Raw genomic sequence first — 23,649 nt, 5'->3', positions numbered from 1 at the left:
GTTGAGCCTCAAACCGCATTATTACTGACAGATAATTACTCACTCATCTTGTTGAATGCAACGTGCCGGCTCCTAATCTCCACTTCAAGCAAATATTTTGGAGCACGAAAATTAGTTGTTCTATTGTTTTCAAGGGTTATGAGGCGAGTTTATGCATTTTCCCCTTGAACATATGGCACACAACAATACTCAAACTGGTAGTTCAGAAAGCGTCTTGTGTAAAGCTCAACCTTGTGCAATGTTTTTGTGCCTGTTCCAAGTGATCTGCTGAATTAATGTTTACATAGGCTGTGCTACAAGGATTTGCAAATTAGCTATTCTTATCTCTAATTCCTAGAAATTATGTTGCAAGTAGAACATTTCTTGGCAAGCTAGCTAATTGTCTATGAGGATGTGACAACATATACAACGAACATTTTCTGTCAGTGCACTTATTTGTAGAAAGTTGACTGCTGACATTTCAGGCGTGTGGACGCCTGAATAGCTAATTTGCTCCACGAGCCTGCGAGAAAATGTTTACTTCTCAGCTTTCTGCTTATCCCTCATTGCTGAGTTCCAACTTGGGCCTCTCGCACATCCACAGTTTTTCTCGGTGTGCTGTTTCTTCGCTTGTCTGAACCCTAAAGTGCTGAAGCTCCCTGTGTGGACATCTTCATTTTCTGTCCAATCACCCCTCAAAAACAACCTCTTCAATCAAGCTTTCGTCCACTCATCCTGGTGTTTGTTTAATAAAATGTGAGGCTGGATGAACACAGCAGGCCAAGCAGCATCTCAGGAGCACAAAAGCTGACGTTTTGGGCCTAGACCCTTCATCAGAGATCTGATGAAGGGTCTAGGCCCGAAATGTCAGCTTTTGTGCTCCTGAGATGCTGCTTGGCCTGCTGTGTTCATCCAGCCTCACATTTTATTATCTTGGAATTCTCCAGCATCTGCAGTTCCCATTATCTCTGGTGTTTGTTTATATGGCTTTGTGTCGCACTATGCTCGATAACATTCTGGTGATAGTTTACTGTATTTAAAGGAAGCATAGAAATACAAGTTGTTGCTGACGAAGGCAATGAGTCAGATTTAGTATACATTGCAGACAGCCTTTGCTGGTGTGATTATTAACACTGTCAGTCAGAGGGGCATCACCTTGGTCCAGTCTATCCTGATAGTACACTCTCACACACACATGTACAAAATTGGCCTCTGGATACTGATTGACAGCAGGAATCCAGACTGGTTTTCTCCTTCTCTCATCTGATGGGGCTACAGGCACATTGTTGCAGGCTTGTTTCCACCCTGCCATAGTTAAACAAATTCAGCGCTGCCCTGCAGATAAACCTGAGACATACCATGCCTGCACATCTTAACTGTGAGTAAGTCACTGCTGTTAACCACTGCAAAGGAAAGGAATTTCAAGTGATTTGAGTGTCATGCAAATGAAGCTACCAGTGGATCAAAGAGACAAAGGACTCAAGACAGAAGAAAAGAAATAACAGAATTGTTAGAGAATTGAAGGAGACCATTTCATCCACCATATCAGTACTGACTCTCTGGGCATTACAGCTCAGTTCCAATGTCCTGCCTTTTCTACATAACCCTGTGTGTTGTTTAAATAACCATTTAATGGTCTCATGAGTGTCTCAATTGAAGTTTCTTTCAACACTATCTAGGCAGTGCATTCCACAGCCTAACTACTCAGTATGTTAATTCTCATCTCGCACTTGCAAAATACTTTACATCTGCGCCCTGATAATACAATGTGAGGCTGGATGAACACAGCAGGCCAAGCAGCATCTCAGGAGCACAAAAGCTGACGTTTCGGGCCTAGACCCTTCATCAGAGAGGGGGATGGGGAGAGGGAACTGGAATAAATAGGGAGAGAGGGGGAGGCGGACCGAAGATGGAGAGTAAAGAAGATAGGTGGAGAGAGTGTAGGTGGGGAGGTAGGGAGGGGATAGGTCAGTCCAGGGAAGACGGACAGGTCAAGGAGGTGGGATGAGGTTAGGAGGTAGCTGGGGGTGCGGCTTGGGGTGGGAGGAAGGGATGGGTGAGGAAGAACCGGTTAGGGAGGCAGAGACAGGTTGGACTGGTTTTGGGATGCAGTGGGTGGGGGGGGAAGAGCTGGGCTGGTTGTGTGGTGCAGTGGGGGGAGGGGACGAACTGGGCTGGTTTAGGGATGCAGTAGGGGAAGGGGAGATTTTGAAACTGGTGAAGACCACATTGATACCATATGGCTGCAGGGTTCCCAGGCGGAATATGAGTTGCTGTTCCTGCAACCTTCGGGTGGCATCATTGTGGCAGTGCAGGAGGCCCATGATGGACATGTCATCAAGAGAATGGGAGGGGGAGTGGAAATGGTTTGCGACTGGGAGGTGCAGTTGTTTGTTGCGAACTGAGCGGAGGTGTTCTGCAAAGCGGTCCCCAAGCATCCCTAAACCAGCCCAGTTCGTCCCTCCCCCCACTGCACCACACAACCAGCCCAGCTCTTCCCCCCCACCCACTGCATCCCAAAACCAGTCCAACCTGTCTCTGCCTCCCTAACCGGTTCTTCCTCTCACCCATCCCTTCCTCCCACCCCAAGCCGCACCCCCATCTACCTACTAACCTCATCCCACCTCCTTGACCTGTCCGTCTTCCCTGGACTGACCTATCCCCTCCCTACCTCCCCACCTACACTCTCTCCACCTATCTTCTTTACTCTCCATCTTCGGTCCGCCTCCCCCTCTCTCCCTATTTATTCCAGTTCCCTCTCCCCATCCCCCTCTCTGATGAAGGGTCTAGGCCCGAAACGTCAGCTTTTGTGCTCCTGAGATGCTGCTTGGCCTGCTGTGTTCATCCAGCCTCACATTGTATTATCTTGGAATTCTCCAGCATCTGCAGTTCCCATTATCTCTCTTACATCTGCGCCCTCTCGTTTTTGATCCTCTTACAAGTAGGAACAGTTTCTCCCCGTCTACTCTACCCAAGCTCCTCATAATTTTGAACACCTCTACAGGTCTCCTCTGAGCCTTCATCTCTCCCAACATCTCCAATTTAATTTCATATCTGAAATTCCTCATCCTTGATACCATTCGCATAAACATCTTCTGCATTCTCTCTAATGAACTGCCTTTCTAAAGTGTGGCACCTGGATATGCACACAACTCTCTCGTTGAAGTCTAACCTATGTGCTATGTAGGTTGTCCATAACCTCTCTACTCCATGCCTCTATTAAAGAAACTTAGAATACTTTACGCTTCATTAACAGCTTTTGCTCCCTGTCTTGCTGCTTTTACTGACATATGTGCATGTACACCCAGGTCTGTCTGTTGCTGCATACCCTTTAGAATATTATCCTATCATTACTCTGTCTCTCCATGTTCTTTGGACTAAAGCATTAGCTCACACTTCTCTTTCTTCATCTGCCACCTCTCCGGCTACTCCACCAATTGGTCTATAACGTTTTGAAGTTCTGCAGTGTCCTCTTCACAGTTTCCAAAGTTTTGCATTATCCACAAACTTTGAAATTGCCTGATCCAGATCATTTATACATAATCGGGAAAAGCAAGGCTCTGAATTCTGACCCCCGTGGAATTCCAATAGAAACCGTCCTCCAGCCTGAAAAAAAAACAATTGACAGCTACTCTCTATTTCTCAATTACTCAACCTATTATGCATCCATGATAATGGGAACTGCAGATGCTAGAGAATCCAAGATAACAAAGTGTGGAGCTGGATGAACACAGCAGGCCAAGCAGCATCTCAGGAGCACAAAAGCTGACACTTTGGGCCTAGACCCTTCATCAGAGAGGTCTCTCTGATGAAGGGTCTAGGCCCAAAACGTCAGCTTTTGTGCTCCTGAGATGCTGCTTGGCCTGCTGTGTTCATCCAGCTCCACACTTTGTTATCTATTATGCATCCACCTCGCCACTTACCATTTTATTCCATCAGCAGAATGAGAAAAGTTTCAATGACAGCACGGCACCCAGAAATACATTTAATTTCTCCTTGAAGTAAGTTCTTAAAGAATGGTAACTAAATTTTTGTCACTTGTCAGAGAGCTGTACAGCACAGAAAGAGACCTGGATGTAAGTTTGCTCGCTGAGCTAGAAGGTTAGTTTTCAGATGTTTTGTCACCTTTCTAGGTAACATCATCAGTGAGCCTCCGACAAAGCACTGGTGTTATGTCCCGCTTTCTATTTATCTGGTTAGGTTTCCTTGGGTTGGTGATGTCATTTCCTGCATTGGTCATGTCATTTCCTGTTTTTTTTCAGAGGTTGGTAGATTGGCTCCAAATCAATGTGTTTGTTGATGGAGTTCCGGTTGGAATGCCATGCTTCTAGGAATTCTCGTGCCTGTCTCTGTTTGGCTTGTCCTAGGATGGATGTGTTGTCCCATGGGAAATGACATCACCAACCCAAGGAAACCTAAACAGATAAATAGAAAGCGGGACATAACACCAGTGCTTTGTCGGAGGCTCACTGATGATGTTACCTAGAATGGTGATGAAACATCTAGGAACAAACCTTACATCTCAGTGAACCAGCTTACATCCAGAACAAAATAAAGACCCACTCTCTTGTGGACCGAGAGGAGGAGAGTGCTGTCTTGGAGGTGACAGGAGGACGTCGGGTTGGCTGTGCACCCTTGCGACCAGTGGATCTTAATGCTGGCTTCGGCCTAACGCTGGTTCAGGGGAGCAGCCATCATGCAACGATGGCTGTGGTGAGTGCTTGTGCCCTGGGTCAGGGGGTCCGGAACACAATCTGTGTTTCCGTAAAGAAGGTGGATGAAGGTGCACCTGTGGACCGCACCTCCTTCGTGAAGAGGGTCCTGTTGGACTGTTGTGGGTTCACTGCTGCGGACATTTACTGCCTGCAGGATTTCCCTGGAGGAGGTTTTTATGATGTAACCTTCAGGAATGCCAAGCTTTGCAAGCGCTTCCTGGAGGTTTTCAAGGAGAAAGGAGGTGAGGGCCCCCTCTCTCTACTGACCGCTGTCCCGCTGTTTGTGATGCCGGTGCAGAGGAGCTGTATGTTGACTGTACACATGTACAACCCGCATGTGCGAGCAGTTGATGTCCTGACCTTCCTCGGAAAGTACGTGAAGGTGGAAGGGGACCTAACCAACATCATGGACCCCTTCGGGATCTGGACAAGTAAGAGGCAGGTCAGGGTGACGCTGAGGATGGGCTCGGACGGGAACATCGTACACCCACCGTCCAGCTTCATGATCGGCGGGAGCAAGGGCTACCTGACCTACGCAGGGCAACCTAAAGTCTGCCATGCCTGTGGTAGGTCAGGTCACGTGGCGGCCGACTGCAAAGCCACCATTGCAGGGAGGAGGGACACCTTGCAAAGGATTGCCCAAAAGAAAAACGCTGCAACCGTTGCGGGGAAGCGGGCCACCTCTATAGGGCATGCCAGCAGCGGGGGAACCACCTACGCCCAGGTCGCCGGCAGGGGCAATGCAGGGCAAGCCCTCCAGGAGGAGAGGAAGGCACCAGGGCCCTGCAAGGACCCCTCTAATGTGCAGGAGGGTCACGTCGTGCAGGAGGGCCCAGCCCCGCAGGATGGACCCGAGGCCAGTAAAGCGCCCCTGCAGGCTCCACTCCCCCCCGACAACCTGGAGTCAATGGAGACGGCGACAGGTGACCCAGGGGAGTGGACGATGGTCCGGAAAGCAAGGAGGAAGGCGCGCCGGCGGGCCCAGGCACCGCAAACATCAGTCAGGAAGAGGCAGCTACAGGGGGCCTATAAGAGCTCCTTTGACGAGGGAGATTCGGAGGAGGCCCGCCCAAAGCAGAAGCTAAAGATCTCAAGAGAGAAGGAGAGCAGCACCCCGCTTCTAGGTGATGGGAGGCGTCCTGAGGCTCCCTCCGACACCCAGACACGGGCCGCTGGAGCCCTGGAGGGCCCCCTGGAACTTTCAGGTGGGAAGGAGGAAACAGCATGTCCCCAGCCTGACCCAGAGCCAGACTCTCCTGCCTCTGTACCCCTGACGGGGGGATGCCACCCGGAAGGCAGCACGGACGGTTTCCTGAGCCCGGAGAGCGTCCAGTAGTTAGCCCAGGCAATGGGCATGAAGGGACAAATGGAGGGGCTGGACCTTGGACTTTGGAAGGGTACTGCAGTCACTGCCCACATTGGGGGTACAAGTTGCGAGCATTAATGTGCGCAGCATCAAGTCCCGTGCAAGATGTGTGTCCACGTTGGCCTACCTGACCACCGTCAGGGCAGACCTCCTGTTTCTGCAGGAGTGTGGGATACCACACCTCAGCAGGTACGGGAAACGGTCGGGCGCCTGGACCTCTGGGCCTTCGATCTGGTCGGTGGGTAACGACTGTCGCTCCTCGGGCCTGGCTATTCTGCTTCGGGGCGCAACTTCACCATCTCTCAAGTTCAGGAGGTGGTGGGGGGGGGGCGCCTCCTAGTGGCTGATGTCACCTACAGGAACGTTCCCCTGAGGCTGATCAACGTGGACGCCCCAGCGGTACGGAGTGAGCGGTTGGCCGTCCTGCAGCGGCTTCCACCCCTGCTGGCTACGTCCAGGCCGGTCATCCTAGGTGAAGACTTCAACTGCATCATCGATGCAGATGGAAGATCCAGCGTGGGGACAGCGGGTGGGGGGAGTCAACTGGATGTCACGTCCAGATTCCTGATGGGCACGGTGAAGGGCGCCAAGCTGCTCGACGTCTTCAGCACCCCTGCAGACGGAGCGCAGCGGAGATACACCTGGTCGCGGCCAGACGGGTCTATCCGCTCAAGGATAGACTTCCTGTTTGTGTCACGGGCGTTCTCGGTCAGGTCCACCGACGTCGAGCTGGTGTTCTTCTCTGACCCTGCCTCCTGCTGGCTGACTGTCACTTACAGGACGACCAGCAGGCCGGCAAGGGGATGTGGAAGCTCAACACGACTCTGTTGACCCCAGAGAACATCGAGGAGCTTAAGAAGGAGTACGCTGGTTGGAGAACCGTGAAACCCCTCTTTGAGTCTCCCGGCAACTGGTGGGAGATGGTGAAGGAGAACATCAAGAAGTTCTTTGTCCTCAAGGGTGTTCAGCAGGCGAGAGAGAGGCGGGGAAAGCTGTCACGACTCCAGAAAAGGGTGCAGAACCTGCTCCTTCTGCAGTTGATGGGGGTCGACGTCACGGAGGACCTCCGCGAGGTGAGGGGCCAGCAAGCCTCGCTCTTCGCCACGGAGGCTTCGAGGATAATCTTCCGGTCCAGGGTCCGCTCCGTGGAGCAGGATGAGACGTGCTCGCGTTTCTCCTTTCAGAAGGTGCACAAAGAGAGCTCTGTGCTTAGCCGGCTGAAGGAGGATGACGGCTCGGTGACGTCGTCTCGGCCCGACATTTTGAGGATCAGCAGATCCTTCTATGCCAGACTGTACGACGCGAAGCCCACGGACAGCACGGCCTCCGAGTCGTTCCTGTCGTCTATCACTGAGGTCTTAGATGACGGCAAAGGGAGTGGCTGGACTGGCCGATATCCCTGGACAAGCTGACCAGAGCCCTCAAGTCCTTGGAGAGGAATAAGACTCCCAGGAGCGACCGCTTACCGGTCGAGCTGTATTCCACTCTGTGGGGCCTGGTCGGCCAGGACCTGCAGGAGGTGTACGATAGTGCGCTTCGGGCAGGGGAAATGTGCAAGTCCATGAGGAAGGGCATCATCACCCTCCATTTACAAGAGGAAGGGGGAGAGGGAAGTAATTAAGAATTGGCGTCCCATTGCACTATTGAACGTGGACTACAAAATCCTGGCCAAGGTCATAGCCAATCGGGTCAGGTCTGTCCTGGAGTCGGTGATTCACCCTGACCAAACCTGTGCTGTGCCGGGCAGGAAGATCGCTGAGAGCCTCGCGCTCATCAGGGATACGATCGCCTATGTGCAGGACAGGAGGCTGGACACCTGCCTCGTCAGCCTGGACCAGGAGAAGGCCTTCAACAGGGTCTCTCATGCTTACATGAGGGACGTCCTCTCCAAATTGGGGTTCGGGGAGTGCATCCGCAATTGGATCCGGCTGCTCTACACAAACATCGTTAGCACAGTCTCGATCAACGGGTGGGAATCGGACAGTTTTCCTGTCAGATCTGGAATCAGGCAGGGCTGCCCGCTCTCTCCTGCCTTGTTCGTGTGCTGTGTGGAGCCCTTCGCCGCATCCATCAGGAAGGACGTGAGCCTGAAGGGCATGACTATCCCAGGCAGCGGAGGCCTCCAGGTCAAGACCTCCCTGTACATGGACGATGTCGCCGTCTTCTGTACTGATCATCGGTTGGTGAGTAGGCTGTTGGACATCTGCAGCCAGTTTGAACTGGTCTACAGTGCCAAAGTCAATAGGGGTAAGAGCGAGGCCATGTTCTTCGGGAACTGGGACGACCGCTCCTTCATCCCCTTCACCGTCAGGACAGACTACCTGAAGGTGCTGGGGTGTGCACTAAGACTTGGGAGGAGCGTATCACCAAACTGAAGCAGAAGCTGGGCAGGTGGACGCTCCGTTCCCTCTTCATCGCGGGTAAGAACCTGGTTGTCAGGTGCAAGGGGCTTTCGGTACTGTTGTATGTGGTGCAGGCCTGGCCTATTCCCTGGACCTGCGCCGCTGCGGTCACCCGGGCCATCTTCCACTTCATTTGGTGGTTGAGGATGGACCGGGTCCGCAGGGACACCGCGTACAAAGACCTGGAAAATGGGGGAAAGGGTGTACCGAATGCCACCCTCGCCCTGATGGCTACCTTTGTGTGCGGCTGCATCAAGCTGTGCGTAGATCCTCAGTACGCAAACGCCAAGTGTCACTACTTACTGAGGTTCTACCTGTCCCCGGTGTTGTGAAGGATGGGCCTGGCCTCGTTGCCGCGGAACACTCTGAGTAGTTGGACCGTCTCGTACTACCTGTCCATCGTGGAGAAATTTTTGAAGGGAAACACCCTTGACCACAAGGCCATCAGGCAGTGGTCAGCACGTAGTATCCTCGAGACCCTTGGGGTAAAGGAGAGGGTGGATCCTGTCGTGTGGTTCCCCATGCAGATTGCCAAAGTCGTTTGGCAGCATGCCTCATCGCCAGAACTTTCAAACAAGCACAAGGACATTGCTTGGCTGGCGGTGAGAGGGGCTCTGCCAGTGAGATCCTTTATGCATGCCCGGAATCTCTGCGCTACTGCACGCTGCCCTCGAGGCGGCTGCGGGGGGGGACGAGACTGTCGATCACCTCCTTCTGGAGTGTGCCTATGCGCAGGAGGTCTGGAGGGGGATGCAGTGGTATTTATCAAGGTTCGTCCCAAGCAGCTCCGTGACGCGGGACACCGTGCTCTACGGGCTGTTTCCCGGGACGCACACCGAGACCAACATCAACTGTGCCTGAAGGACCATCAATGCGGTGAAAGACGCTCTTTGGTCTGCCCGCAACTAGCTGGTCTGCCAGCTGAAAGAACTGACCCCGACCAAGTGTTGCAGACTGGCGCACTCCAAGGTCCAGGACTACGTGCTGAGGGACGCGCTTAAGCTTGGGGCAGCTGCCGCCAAGGCGCGGTGGGGAAAGACCAGCGTATGAAACCCCTCGTCCAGAATAGAAAAAAGGGCCCCATCTGGTAACTGTGCCCAGCTGGCGCCTTCCCCAACTGGTCAGGGGGCCAACGGAGACTGTGCGGGGAGACGACTGCCGGGGTATTTTCTTTGCTTTGTTTCATTTTCTTCTTTGTTTTTTTTTCCTTTAGTTGGTGTACGTACCCCCTGGGTAACCCAGAGCGGCTTGCATGACTGGGTAGGTGTATAAATGTGTTTTATTTTTTGTACATCTTATGAATAAAGTATATTTTTTCAAATAAAAAAAAGTGACGAAACGTCTGAAAACAAACCTTCCAGCTCAGTGAGCAAACTCACATCCAGAACCTCAACCTGAGCTACAAATCTTCTCAAAACTCGCTAACGGAAACAGACCATTTGGTTCAACTCGTTCATGCCAATCAGATATCTAAAATCAATTATTCCCATCTGCCACCATTTGGCTCACATCCCTCTAACCCGTTCATATGCCTATACCTAACCAGATACATTTTAATGTTATAATTGTACAAGCCTCCAACACTTCCTCTGGAAGCTCACTCCATTGAAGCACCACCCTTTGCTTGAAAAACCTGCCCCTTTGGTCCCTTTTAAATCTTTCCCCTTTCACCTTACACCTATGCCTTCTAGTTTTGGACTCCCCTACCCTGGAGACCTTGACTATTCACCCAATCTATGTCTATCATGATTTAATAAACCTCTTGAAAGTCACCCCACAGCCTCTGGCACTCCAGGAAAAAATAGCCCAGCCTATTCAGCCTCTCCCTATAGCTCAAAGCCTCCGATCCTGGCAACATCCTTGTAAATCTTTTCTGCATTATCTCTCAACTTCTTGTACTGCAAAGTGAGGCAGTACTAATTGAGAAGAAACTTTCCTAAGTTCTTCTGTGTTGCAGAAAGATGAAAGAACATAAGGTGATCTCCTTTGCAGCAAAGTAGGTAAAGGAGAAATGCATTGGAGGTACCCAATATTATGAGGGCTTTGTCAGAGTCAATTGATATGAAACTCCTCCCCTGAGAAGGGGTTAGGATAGGTAGCTGGGGTAGGTGTCCAAAAGAGTTTTAAGCTAAACTGACATAGGAATCAGTCAAGAAAAGCAAGTTGATATGATCCGGAATGTAGTGTCTGAATGTGCAATGAAATCTGAAACTGGCAACAACATGTAAAGGGAATTGGAGAAGCAATAGCAAGCAAGAAATGTGTGTGGAAATGCAGGGTCCTGGAACTACAGAACAGCTCTTTCAAAGGGCCAGCACAAACAATATGGCCCAAACACCCACACCTATACCTTTTAAGCTTCTCTGATTAATGCCTTTGAAATGAATAACAATGAAATCACTGGCACTTCCGTTCGTTTTTATTTTAAGTACAAACATTATTTCTCAGTGACCAGCACCAAAGTCCACCTATTCAGCTCATCAGGCAGGCAATCGTGCGTGAGAAAAATATACGGTGTAAGGAGGCTGTGTGGCATGCTAAAAACAATAATACTTAGGAATGATAAAGATCAACACAAGCCCTTTTAAAAACATCTGCTACTTACCACACCAAATAAAATAAGAATGTGGACATTTAGAGGACTACAGATATAATCTTATTCAAAGTCTGTTTTAAATAAACTGTTTGAGGTAGCTTGTGTGTTTAACTTTCTCTGCGGTTTATTGCAGTTGTTAGCTTGTTTAAAGTAAGAGGGTTAAGAGCTGCCTTTTTTTACCTGACTGCATTAAACAGTGAAGTCCCAGAATGTTATGGTACTCATTACAAACCACACAGTGATAATGACCTGTTGCATGAATACTGAACAGGGGTTTAGGGCTTGCACACAGTGTGCAGCTCACCAGACGTAAGTCAATATCCAGGAGCATGTCAACTAACTCCCACCACAGTGAGGACTGAACAGCCTGCCAGTGAATATCCAGATCAGGATCAATAAACAAATTAGCCTAGTACAAAATTCACGTGGAAAAGTGACATCTGCACTGTTAGGAAAATAATACCTTATTTTAAAAAAATGCCTAATAGATTTAGCAGACACATGGCAAATGAAACTGAATACATAGAAGTGTTAAGTGATAGATTTTGGATCCGAATTTCACTATGAGGCAAAATAAACTAAATACTGATATTTGAAAGAGATTGCAGAAACAAGGGTGATTTGCAGGGAGAGGGCTGACATTCACCTACTATATCTTTGAATATGGGAAGACAAGCTAATATGTACCACTGTAAAAAAATGTGTTCAGAGTCCTCAGCTTTTCAAACAGAGGCACAGATAATGCAAGCAAAAAGCTTGGGCTAAACCTTTAGAAACCACTGATTAGGCCTCAAGCAGCTGTGTCATTGAATCTAGGAGACTTTGACCTTTTATCTTGGTGAAGGAGATTTGATGTGCCACTACCAGGGATTGGAGTGACGTGCATTGACTGGAGAAGTTAAAACTACGGTCCTTCTCTCACAGCAAGTCTAGAGGGACTTTGATGGAAGTGCCGCTAATTTTCATTGATTAAATTGTGATAAACTGCTTTCCGTGGCAAGAAGGTCAGTACAAGCCAAAGATAACAAAGTGTGGAGCTGGATGAACACAGCAGGTCAAGCAGCTTCTCAGGAACACAAAAGCTGACGTTTCGGGCCCAGACCCTTCATCAGAGGCAGTACAAGTCGACAGATTTAAGGGATATCATTATTTAACAAAATCTATGGCTCTCAGATTTTAAATAAATAATGATCATTATCAGTTGTAGTCTGGAGAGGACATCCCAAACAATTATTATGCTCTATGTTAATGATCTGGATTGAAAGGTGAGTGGAAACAAATTCAATTGTAACTTTCTAAGTGGGAATTGGAAAAATAGTTGATGGGCAAAAATCTGCAAGGTCGCAGGGAAAGAGCAAAGTCGTCGAATTAAGCAGAATGGAGCCAAATGGCTTTGCCTGTGCTCTATGACTTCACGATGGCCTAAAATTAAAAGAACTAAAAGTGGTCCAACATTTAGGGGGTGGTTTACACAACAAATGACTGCTTGTTCAGACATAAGGATTTCACACTGGACTTTGAAATGGGGAAAATTTAAGGCTGGGATGTTCCCTGCTTTGACCAAGTGTGGGGTAGGTGCCTTTAATAATGAGTTAACCCTGCCATCCCCACCAAGTGGAAAGCCCACCCGATCAAGTACCAAGCTGGTACTCACGTGACCTGTGACAAGCTTCTTGGCGAATCAGGGACAATGATATCTTAAGAAGGGTCTAGGCACGAAACGTCAGCCTTCCTGCTCCTCTGATGCTGCTTGGCCTGCTGGTTCGTCCAGCTCTACACCTTGTTATCAATGATATCCTGCTCTGCCAGAAACTATCATTTAAGGGCCTTCATTGATGGCAAGCTGGGAAGGTCTTGGATGGGCATGGACTTCAGAGCTACTGGGAGCAGGGGGGGTATTTGGTTGGTGCCAATCCTCCTGATTATTTGCCCTCCTGTGTGCTTTCATCAAAGGTGAAAAGTCCAGCCCTTGCTTCACATTCACAGGTATCTGCTAACACAGTCTAACACAGTTCCTCAGTTCTGAGGAAGGGTCACCGGACCCAAAACGTTAACTCTGTTTTCTCACAGATGCTGCCAGACCTGCTGAGCTTTTACAGCAACTTTGTTTTTGTATCTTCTCACACAATTCGATAATGCAAGATATCTTAGAAAACTACATGTTTTCTCAGGTTTCTGGCAACCAAACATGGATGACATCATAATGAATATTTGTATGGGAGCTACAGGTCTGTATCCTTTTGTATTGATTCAATCCAGGGAGTAAATCACAAAAATATGATCTATGAGCACAATGAAGGTGGCGACACGCAGATGGATAACAGAACTGTTTGGGGCTCATCCAAGAAGAAATCTGATGACACAACTTAGGAATGTACTTCAGGTTACTTTAAGAGTCAATCGGAAACATTATAAAAATAAATGTGTATTTGAAGACACTAAGCCAGTCTCTGTTGGTGACATAATTGTTAGAGATTTAGCAGATATGCATATGCTATATCTAGAGATCAAAAGGGACATAGGACACAATTTTCCCTTTTTTAAAAGAAAATTTTGGGTGGGACTATATTAGCTGATAATTGAAATGCTGTCCCCATCAATGTGTTAACTGATTCAATTGCCTGTCAATCAGCTTATTAAGAGCTGATTGACAAATGATGCTGATTTTCTCAGCCGATCACAGCCCTTGACACTGGTGACTTGTGCCCATAGAAAGTGCTGGCCAATCAGATCCCAGCCAATTCTGGATCCTAAAGCCCATCAGTTGAGGCCTACACCTCAGAGAATGGATTATCCCCACTGATCCCTATTGATCATTTAGTCCAGAAACCAGATTCCAAAAGCACAGCTTCCTACCATTATCCTGACCAAAATCAACAAACACACCATCAATCTCAGGGTTTCTGCCACCTAATGACTTAATCTGCCAAGCCCTTAAAACAGGGCTTTAACATGACTACTTCCCAACTGAGACAGCAGAAGCCATTAATACAGTTAAGATTTATCAGAATATAGGTCAATTCTGTTTTCATACAGGGTAAATTTAGTTTTGTGTGATTTTGCAAAATGGACAAGGACAACACGGCCACTGGTGACACATCTCCCTTAATCCAGTTTATTTCTGTGTCCCACTTCAAAACCTCACCTCCCCAATCCCCACCACCATCCCGACAATAGAGCAGATATTGCTGATACTCTCCCTTATTGAGGTGGTCGCCCATTCAAGTGGATATTTCCCATTGTCTGGCTGTTGGCCTTTCTCTGTTAGTATCCATGAGCAGGTCACAAGATTCAAAGTGCAAACTTCTGCCACTTTCTCGAGTAAATAGCCGTTTCATGGGTAAGTCTTGAGTGTGATACCTGCGGCCGACATTGGCTCTATGGTACAGTCTGGAATATCATGGGTTGATCTGCACAACATCATGATCAGTCATAGATATTTCAGTGGGAACAAACATAATCACGAGCTATAAAGAAAATTAATTAACTCAGCCCTTTCAGGTTGGCACAATTTACTCTCTCCCCAGCACTTCAGCAATGGGCAAACTGTGACTGAAGTAACTTGCATGAATACTCTAATTTTCTACAGCCCTGAGGCTTTTTTCATTGCAGAAAATAACACTTACACTGTTGTGTCAAAAAGGAGCTGTTTTATATTCATAATTCATCAACTCATATTCCGCTTGGGAACCCTGCTGCCCAATGGTATCAATGTGGACTTCACCAACTTCAAAATCTCCCCTTCCCCCACCGCATCCCAAAACCAGCCCAGTTCGTCCCCTGCCCCCACTGCACCACACAACCAGCCCAGCTCTTCCCCTCCACCCACTGCATCCCAAAACCAGTCCAGCCTGTCTCTGCCTCCCTAACCTGTTCTTCCTCTCACCCATCCCTTCCTCCCACCCCAAGCCACACCTCCATTTCCTACCTACTAACCTCATCCCGCCTCCTTGACCTGTCCGTTTTCCCTGGACTGACCTATCTCCTCCCTACCTCCCCACCTATACTCTACTCTCCACCTATCTTCTTTTCTCTCCATCTTCGGTCCACCTCCCCCTCTCTCCCTATTTATTCCAGAACCCTCACTCCATCCCCCTCTCTGATGAAGGGTCTAGGACCGAAACGTCAGCTTTTGTGCTCCTGAGATGCTGCTTGGCCTGCTGTGTTCATCCAGCTTCACACTTTATTATCTTGGATTCTCCGGCATCTGCAGTTCCCATTATCACTGTTTTATATTCATTTTCTGGTTGAAAGTCAACATGCAAATTACAATCCTATCCCTTCTCTCAGCTTATCCACTTTCCTCAAGGAAGACTGCTAAAAGGATGGTGTTTGGTACGCAGCCTGTCATGACCTCCCGACTTATCTTCGCTCCTGCCTTGGGAACTTCTCAACTAATGAAGAAGGCTGAGGTGAAAAGCACCAGACAGTAGCCAGTGGTGAGAGATGTTGTCCTGTGAAAGACAGCTCAAGGCTCCTGCAGAAGTAACAGTGCCAACAGTCACAATCCACTCGCAGGAATTTTCAGTGTCTGTGCTTCAGCCTCACTCTCCACATGCTTGAGACAAAGATCAATGATTATCCCATCTGCCTTGGCTTTGCATGTCATGGCCACTTCCCAACGGAAACACTGACACAATGTTTAATAAGGGTATTCTTTCCTAAGGCAAAGTGCCAGCACTTACCTCCAGAGTATGAGCAGCATTTTTCAATTGCATTGGCCTTTCATTTACATTGCTGCAGGCTGAGTGCTTGACTGCAACATACTCCCTGGAACTTGGTTTCACAGCAGTTCCACTCCAAATGTCACATTTGGAAGTCAATTCAAAGTTTTTAGTGAACGCTTTATGCCTAAATAGCTTTGTACATCTGCAAGACTGACTGGCCCCAAGTCAACTGAAAAGATTTATCGACACTATTTATGTATCTTTCAGTACCTATTGCATGGCCTTCCGTGCATATATACTCCACCAAGTTCAGCTCAGGAGGTGGCAGGCAGTCCCCATGCACCTGTTCGCAGAGTGTAAAGTCTTCCGTCCAACTGCCGTCTTTAGTACAACGGATGGGTTCCTACAGAAATGCAAATACATCAGAGTTAGAGCGACAGTAATAATAGACACGGATTGGAGACATTAACCAATTTAAACCGGGGAAAAAAAATCATCATACTTATGGTGATGTACTTGTAATTCAATGACTGGGCCAAATGGAAGATATGCTGGGGTTTTATTCTGGTGGTAGAACATCCAGTACAAGCTTCACTCTAGGTCTAGCAAACCTACTGTAGCAAAGGCAGAACAAGACTATGTAGTTGAATGGGACCCAGTTGGCTCCCAAAAACAATGCTGTCTTTTTTGTTGATTGAAAGTACTTTAGCAAATGTCATGTTTTCGTGAAAGAGAATGTCAGCCTTATGTAATGGAATTTTTTTTTAGATTGCATGCGCTCAGGTTACAACCAAACTTTCCAGATAAGCTAAATAAAAACCGAAAGAATTGTGGATGCTGTAAATCAGGGACAAAAACGGAAGTTGCTGGAAAAGCTCAGGTAAGCTATCGAATGCATGGGTTTCGCTGAACTGCTCAAACACAGAATAAAACACCCCTACTCACTGTTCAAGCAATCATTTCAAGGTCAGGTACAGTTTGTGGTAGGTGAAACGTAGGGTTTCCTATCAGGGTTTGAAAGTCAGTCACAGAATTGTTTAAGTCCATAGTAAAGCTCACTGCACAGTCCCAAAGCTGTGCATTGTCCCAACCTCTGAATTTTGTGCTACAAATTCAGGATCTTCATGATCAGAGTCAAGACCTGTTGGCCCCAAATTCATTTCCCTTTCAATCCTACCATTCAGTAACTGAACTAATGGCATGGCCATTGGGTCACAAACAGCTAGGGCAAATAGAAAGCTTTACTAGCCTGAGCATAACATGACCAAAAATGAATATCTGTTTCATGAATGTGATTACACTCCCCCACAGCCTGAAAGGTCTATTTATAAAAATCCCAACAGTTCCCCCACCTGCACCAGACAGGTAATGTGAAGGGCGTCTTCATAATATTTACTTTAACCTGTTTAAGATATCATTTGTAGAGGCAAGGTTAACTTGAAGTCCTTTGGTTGAACTATCACTGCGTAGACAGTTTTGTATTTGCACTTGTCTTTGCAATTGCAGTGTGTGCTCAGAGCCATTAATTGGACAACATCTCCACAGGAAGACATCTTTAATATGCTTCATTGCACTCCTTCTTGAGACTGCAAGTCCAGAATACCAGTGATTAGACTCAAGAATGTGTGCTGTACAGAGGTAAGGGAGAACCTTTGTGCAACAAATGGCCTGCATGGATCAGATGGCAGAACTGGCACCAGTTCCTGTGAGGTATCTAAGGACATGACTTTCGACCTGAGGTCTGCAATGTGTTCAGGGTTAGGTGCTTCATACATCAGGACTGGAATCTCAGAGGTTGCTCGTAAATAAAAGGCACTTGCACCAACAAATACACCGATATGGAAAACTTGCCTAATCTTACGGATCTTGATTGAATACCAGTGAGGTAGCAGATTGACCCTTGGGTTATTGAGCACTGCACTCGGACAGTACTTACTCAACTGCAATTAGAAACAGGTTTGTCATTGTGACACTGGAAAAACTGGTGCAGTGTTTCATAAGGGAGTGGTCTCACAGCTTTTAAGCATAGGTTTTAAAGAATAGTTTCAAGTCTAGCCTGTTCCTTTAAGATTCACTTCTCCCAAACGGCAAATCAGTTCATGCTGTCGCTGAGATAAACCACACAGTAATTGGGTTTCTATTGCCGATCAATTTTGAGCCACTCATTCATCGCTGGGTTTATTTATCAATCACTCAGGAGTGTTTTACATCTCTAACAATAAACAGAGTTTGGAATATGATGGGCACGTTAGACATTTCACTCTTGGTCCCTTTAAAATAACAAACATATCTCACACTCTGCCTGTTTTCTCTGCATCTTGTTCCACCCTCTTCATTTGACAAGGAGACCTGGCCTAAGATGTGAAAGCCTCACACTGGTGCAGCAGGCAGAAGCAATCTCCAGCAGCTAGGCAGGAAGCCTGGTTTCAGACCAAAGTGGGAGACTTTTACTCTCACATGGCTTTGCCATACCTAAGCTAGGAGGTATCTGTGCAGTCACAGGTGTGCCTGATGTAGGACTCACTGCTCCAAGATCCAGCACAGATGTCTTTGTACTTTGATGACCTATAGCTCGCCAAAGGGAATGAAGCATCAGACCCTGCGCAGCATGGCTTCCCAAATGGGGCCAGGACCCGAAAATGGGTTACGATGTGAAATTTGGGCATCATAACCTCCAAGGCAACAGAATCCTCACCCCACAACACCACCCCTTGCCTGCTGTTATAGGCCTTCTACCTCACTCCCCCACCCCCATTCATGTCCCCGCTGCTCAGCAAGAGGATCACAACAGCGTTCAAACCTGGAAAAGGCAGTCACAGTTGGAAAAGGTTTGGGAAACACTGTCCTTCGACTGCAGTAAAGAACAGCTCAGAGCACAACCTCCACAGATTAAATCCAAGATGGCAATCCATCTTCAAGCTGGGACTAAAATATATAACTTTAGGTACACAATTATCATGCGCCTTGTTACCTTATTGACCGTGAGGACTTGCAACAGACACAAATGAACTGAAACGAAACACTGGAAATGGGTTCCCGACGACATCTGTGTCTGGCGCATATTCACGGAGGTGGTGGCGGGAGGTGGGTTTGTGCCTGGTATAAGACCAGGCAGCATCGAAAGCAACTGCATTGGTACAGTGAGCTCGAAGCAGCCTCGTGGCGGCAGCAGAGTCGATTTTAAGCCGGTGGAGTACCCAGAGGTTTCAGTGGTGTCTGCACTGGCGAGGTGCATTGAGAACTCAGTGGTGAGGGCAAGACGGTGCCGAAGAGTGGCGATTTACATTCCAGCAGTGGCGACTGGTGCCTGGCCATCAGGCCCAGGGCCCACAGCGGTGCACTTAAGAAGGACTGTAAAGTTGAACACTTTTTCTGTATTCCTTCATTTTTCTGCCTTTGTATTCTATGTTTTGATTTATTTTTCTCTGTTTTAAGACAGGCGCTGGTGAGTGGAGACACTCTGAAATACTTTTCAATATTTTGTAGCTATATACATGTGTCAATAAATAAATCAAATCAATGGCCCTCAGCATAGAGAGACTGTGGTTGAGACTCAGACACGTGTATCTTCCTTGAAACCTTTTAGGATCAAGCTACAAGCCACTCAGTTGCTGTACAGTGCCCGATCAACTGGCTCATTCTATGAGAGCCATGCCTGGAATGCAGTGTCCAAATAGCAATCACTGTATCCAAAATGAAATCCAACAGTTTCAATTTTACGAACACTGGAAGGTATCCTGCACTGAGCATTATGAGTACATGATGTTCCTTTGCAAATGTCTTCCAATAGTGTATTTTTAACATAAGAAAGAAACATAAAACCACACATACATACACAGTCTCCACCAACCTTTTGAAAATCACCAACGTGCTGAATTTTATCTCGACAACATGTTGTCTGTGTCTGACATGAGCTATTTTTTGTTCTCAATTTTATCATTTAGAGTTCAATGCATCCAGAAAGACAGTGTGCCTTCCAGATCACTAGTAAATGAGTGCTAAAAAGACTGTGGGCTTCATAACAGTAACGACAACAACAGCAGCGCCAAAGAAGCAAAAAATGTGCCAAGACACTTTGCAGGAATGTGATCAGACAAAATCTTATATCAAAGCAATATATTTGGACTGGTGGCCAAAACCTGATCAGAGAAGTAGGTTTTAAGGAGTTTTCCGGAGGGAAATGTAGAGAGGAAGGGATTAGAGGGGGAATTGAAGATCTTTAGAACTGGGAATCTGAAGGCATGGCTGCCACTGGTGGAGTGATGGGAATCATGAATATGGGAGAAACCCAAATCAGGACCGAGAAAGGTGTTTGAGGCCATGGGGCTTGAGGAACCTACAGAGATCAGGAGAGAAACATTGGAAGACTGCTTTGAAAACAAGGGTGAGAACTGTAAAAATCAGAGATACTGTGGACCAGGAGTCAACGCAAGCACAGGGATAACGGGTGGAAGGGCCTTTAAGTATGTAAAGTACGACAGAGAGGGGTATGCAAGGGAAGATACAATGGTTGAAGGAATAGGCTCTGATACTGAATGAGAACCCAGTGGTTGTCCAGAGATCCTGAGGATGCAAAAATGATAGAAAGTTTGAGACTAGAGGGTAGAGTCAGAGATGGTGAGAAGAGGAGGGATTTGAATTTAAGAACAAGAAATCAAATGGGGGAGGGGATGATAACTGGTAAACAATTAATCCTGAAACTCAGTGAATGTTCTGGGGACTCGGCACAAATCCTGCCACTGGCAGAAGATGGATATAGATCATTTTTATATAGATATTTTTCTGATGAAGAGTCTAGGCCCGTAACATCAGCTTTTGTGCTCCTAATATGGTGCTTGGCCTGCTGTGTTCATCCAGCTCCACACTTTGATGGCAGAAGATGGAATTTGGTTCAATTTTAAAAATCTGGAATTAAGAATGTACTGTTAACCATGAAACCATTGTCAATTGCTGGAAGAATCCATCTGGCTCACTAATGTCTTTATGAGAAGAAAATCTGCCATCCTCACATGGTCTGGCCTGCATATGATTCTCAAACCAAAGCAATGTAATTGATTTTCATTTGCCCACTGAAATAGCCTAGAAAGCCACTCAGTTGTACCAGTCACTACAAAGTCTCAACAAAAAACCCTGAGGGATCACTTGGCATTGGATCACTAGCACCGGAAAAGATAATGGCAGAAACAATCCTGCTGACCCAGCAAAGTTCTCCTCATTAACGTCTGAGGGCCAGTCCAAAATTAGGAGAGCTGTTTTACAGAATAGTCAAGCAATAGCCTGACACAGTCACACTCACGGAATTATACCTTACAGACAATGTCGCAGACACCACCATCACCATCTCTGGATATGTCCTGTCCCACCGGCAGGGCAGACCCAGCAGAAGTGGTGGCACAGTGGTTAACAGTTGGTAAGAAGTTGTCTTCTCAACACTGACTCCGGACCTCATGAAGTCTCATGGCTTCAAAGTTACATGGTCAAGGAAACCTACTGCTGATTACCACATACCGTCCTCCCTCAGCTGATGAACTGGTAGTCCTCCATGTTGAACAACACTTAGAGGAGGCACTTAGGATGGCAAGGACATAAAACATAGTCTGGGTGGGGGATTTCAATGTCTATCACCAGCGTGGCTCAGCAGCAGAACTACTGATTGAGGTGGTCGGGTCCTGAAGGACACTGCTGCAAGGTTGGGTGTGCGGCAGGTGATGAGAGAACCAAAAAGTGGGAAAATCATGTTTGACCTCATCCTTACCGATCTGCCAGCTGCCGCTGCATCTGTCCATGACAGTATCAATAACAGAGACCACCACACAGTCCTCATGGAAAGAAAGTTCCACCTTCACAGTGCAAATAACCTCCATCGTGTTGTGTGGCATTACCACCGTATTAAATGTGACAGACTTCGCACAGATCTGGCAACTCAAGACTGAGCAACCACGAGGTGCTGTGGGCCATCAACTGTAGCAGAACTGCACTCCAGCACAATTTGTAATCTCATTGCCTGGCATATCTCCCACTCAACCATTACCATCAAACCAGGGTATTAACCCTGGTTCAGTGGACTGTGCTGGGGGACATGCCAGGAGCAGCATCAAGCATACCTTATAAAGAGGTGGCCAAGGTGGTGAAGCTACCAAACAAGACTACTTACACACTAAAACAGCATAAGCAGCAAGTGGCAGACAGAGCTAAGTGATCCCATAACCAACAGATCAGATCTAAGCTCTGCAGTCCTGCCACATCCAGTTGTGAATGGTGGTAGAAAAATAAACAACTCACCGAAGGAGAAGGCTTCGCATATATCCCTATCCTCAATGATGGAAAAGCTCAACACATCAGTGCAAACGGTAAGGCTGAAGCTTTCACTGCCAGAAGTGCCAAGTGGATGATCCATCTCAGGCTCATTCAGTGGACGCCAGTATCATTGATACCAGTTTTCAGCCAATTTGATTCACTCCTCGTGATATTAAGAAAAGGAGGGAAGCGCTGGATACTACGAAGGCTAAGGGGCCTGACAACATGCCAACAATAGTACTAAAGACTTGTGCTCCATAACTTGCTACTTTCCTAGCCAAGCTGTTCCAGTGCTGCTAAAACATTGGCATATAATTGACAGAAAATTGCTCAAGTATGTCCTGTTCCACGAAAATCTGACATACCCAATCCAGCCAATTACTGCCCCATCACACAGCTCTCAATCATCAGTGAAGTGATGGAAGATGTGATCGACAGTGCTATCAAACAGCACCTGCTCAGTAACACCTAGTTTGGGTTCCACCAGGGCCACTCAGCTCTTGACCTCATTACAGCTTTGATTCAAACATGGATAAAAGCGCTGAATTCCTGAGGTGAAGTGAGAGTGACAATTCTTGACACCAAGGTCATATTCAACCAACTGTAGCATTAAGGAGCCCTAGCAAAACTGGAATCAATGGGTATTAGGGGGCAAAATCTCTGGTGGTTGTAGCCATACCTGACATGTAGGAAGATGGTCGTGGCTACTGGAATGCAATCATTTCAACTCCAGAACACCTCTACAGGAGTTCCTCAGGGTAGTGCCCTCTGCCCAACCATCTTCAACTGTTTCATCAATGACCTTCCCTCCATCATAAGGTCAGCAGTGGGGATATTCACTGAAGATTGCAAAATGTTCAACACATTTGAGACTCTTCAGACACTGAAGCAATCCATGTTCAAATGAAACAAGATCTAGGCAATATCCAGGCATGGGCTGACAAGTGGCAAGTAACATTTGTGCCACACAAATATCAGGCAATGATCATTTCCAGTAAGAAACAATCTAACTACCACACCTTGACATTCAATGGTGTTATCATCACTGAATCCCCCACTATCAATATACTGGGGGTTATCATTGACCAGAAACTCAACTGGACTCACCACATTAACATAGTGGCTACAACAGCAGGTCAGACGCTAGCAATACTGTAGTGAGTAACTCATCCCATGACTCCCCAAAGCCTGTTTACCATCTACAAGGCACAAGTCAGGAGTGTGATGGAATAGTCCCCACGTGCCTGGATGGGTGCAGCTCCAAAAACACTCAGGAAGCTCGAGATCATTCAGGACAAAGCAGCCAGCTTGATTGGCACTACATCCACAAGCATCCACTCCATCCATCACCAATGTTCAGTAGCAGCATTGTGCACTATGTACAAGATACACTACAGAAAATCAGCTTAAACAGCACCTTCCAAACTTGAAAGACACGGGCCACAGATACATGGGAACAGCACCCCCTGCAAGTTCCCCTCTATGCCACTCACCATGCTGCCTTGGAAATATATCACTGTTCCTTCAGTGTCACTCGGTCAAAATCCTGGAATTCCCTCCCTACGGGCATTGTGGGTCAACCAATAGCAGTTGCAGCAGTTCAAGAAGAAAGTTCACCCACACTTTC

The 23,649-nt window shown here is 47.3% G+C and overlaps 1 protein-coding gene across 2 annotated transcripts in view; it reads right to left on the bottom strand.

Annotated features, from left to right (window-relative positions):
- pappa2 (pappalysin 2) overlaps positions 1–23,649 on the bottom strand; it is a 525,171-nt gene that overhangs the window by 275,001 nt on the left and 226,521 nt on the right. For both annotated transcript variants that reach the window (XM_059647765.1, XM_059647766.1), the window contains exon 18: positions 15,996–16,128. In XM_059647765.1, coding sequence (XP_059503748.1) covers positions 15,996–16,128 — 133 coding nt within the window. The remainder of the gene's footprint in view (positions 1–15,995; positions 16,129–23,649) is intronic.

This window comes from Stegostoma tigrinum, chromosome 8 (genome assembly GCF_030684315.1).
Source record: "Stegostoma tigrinum isolate sSteTig4 chromosome 8, sSteTig4.hap1, whole genome shotgun sequence".
Classification (NCBI taxonomy): domain Eukaryota; kingdom Metazoa; phylum Chordata; class Chondrichthyes; order Orectolobiformes; family Stegostomatidae; genus Stegostoma; species Stegostoma tigrinum.
Note: the sequence above shows the minus strand (reverse complement) of the source record. Positions and strands in the feature narration are given on the sequence as shown.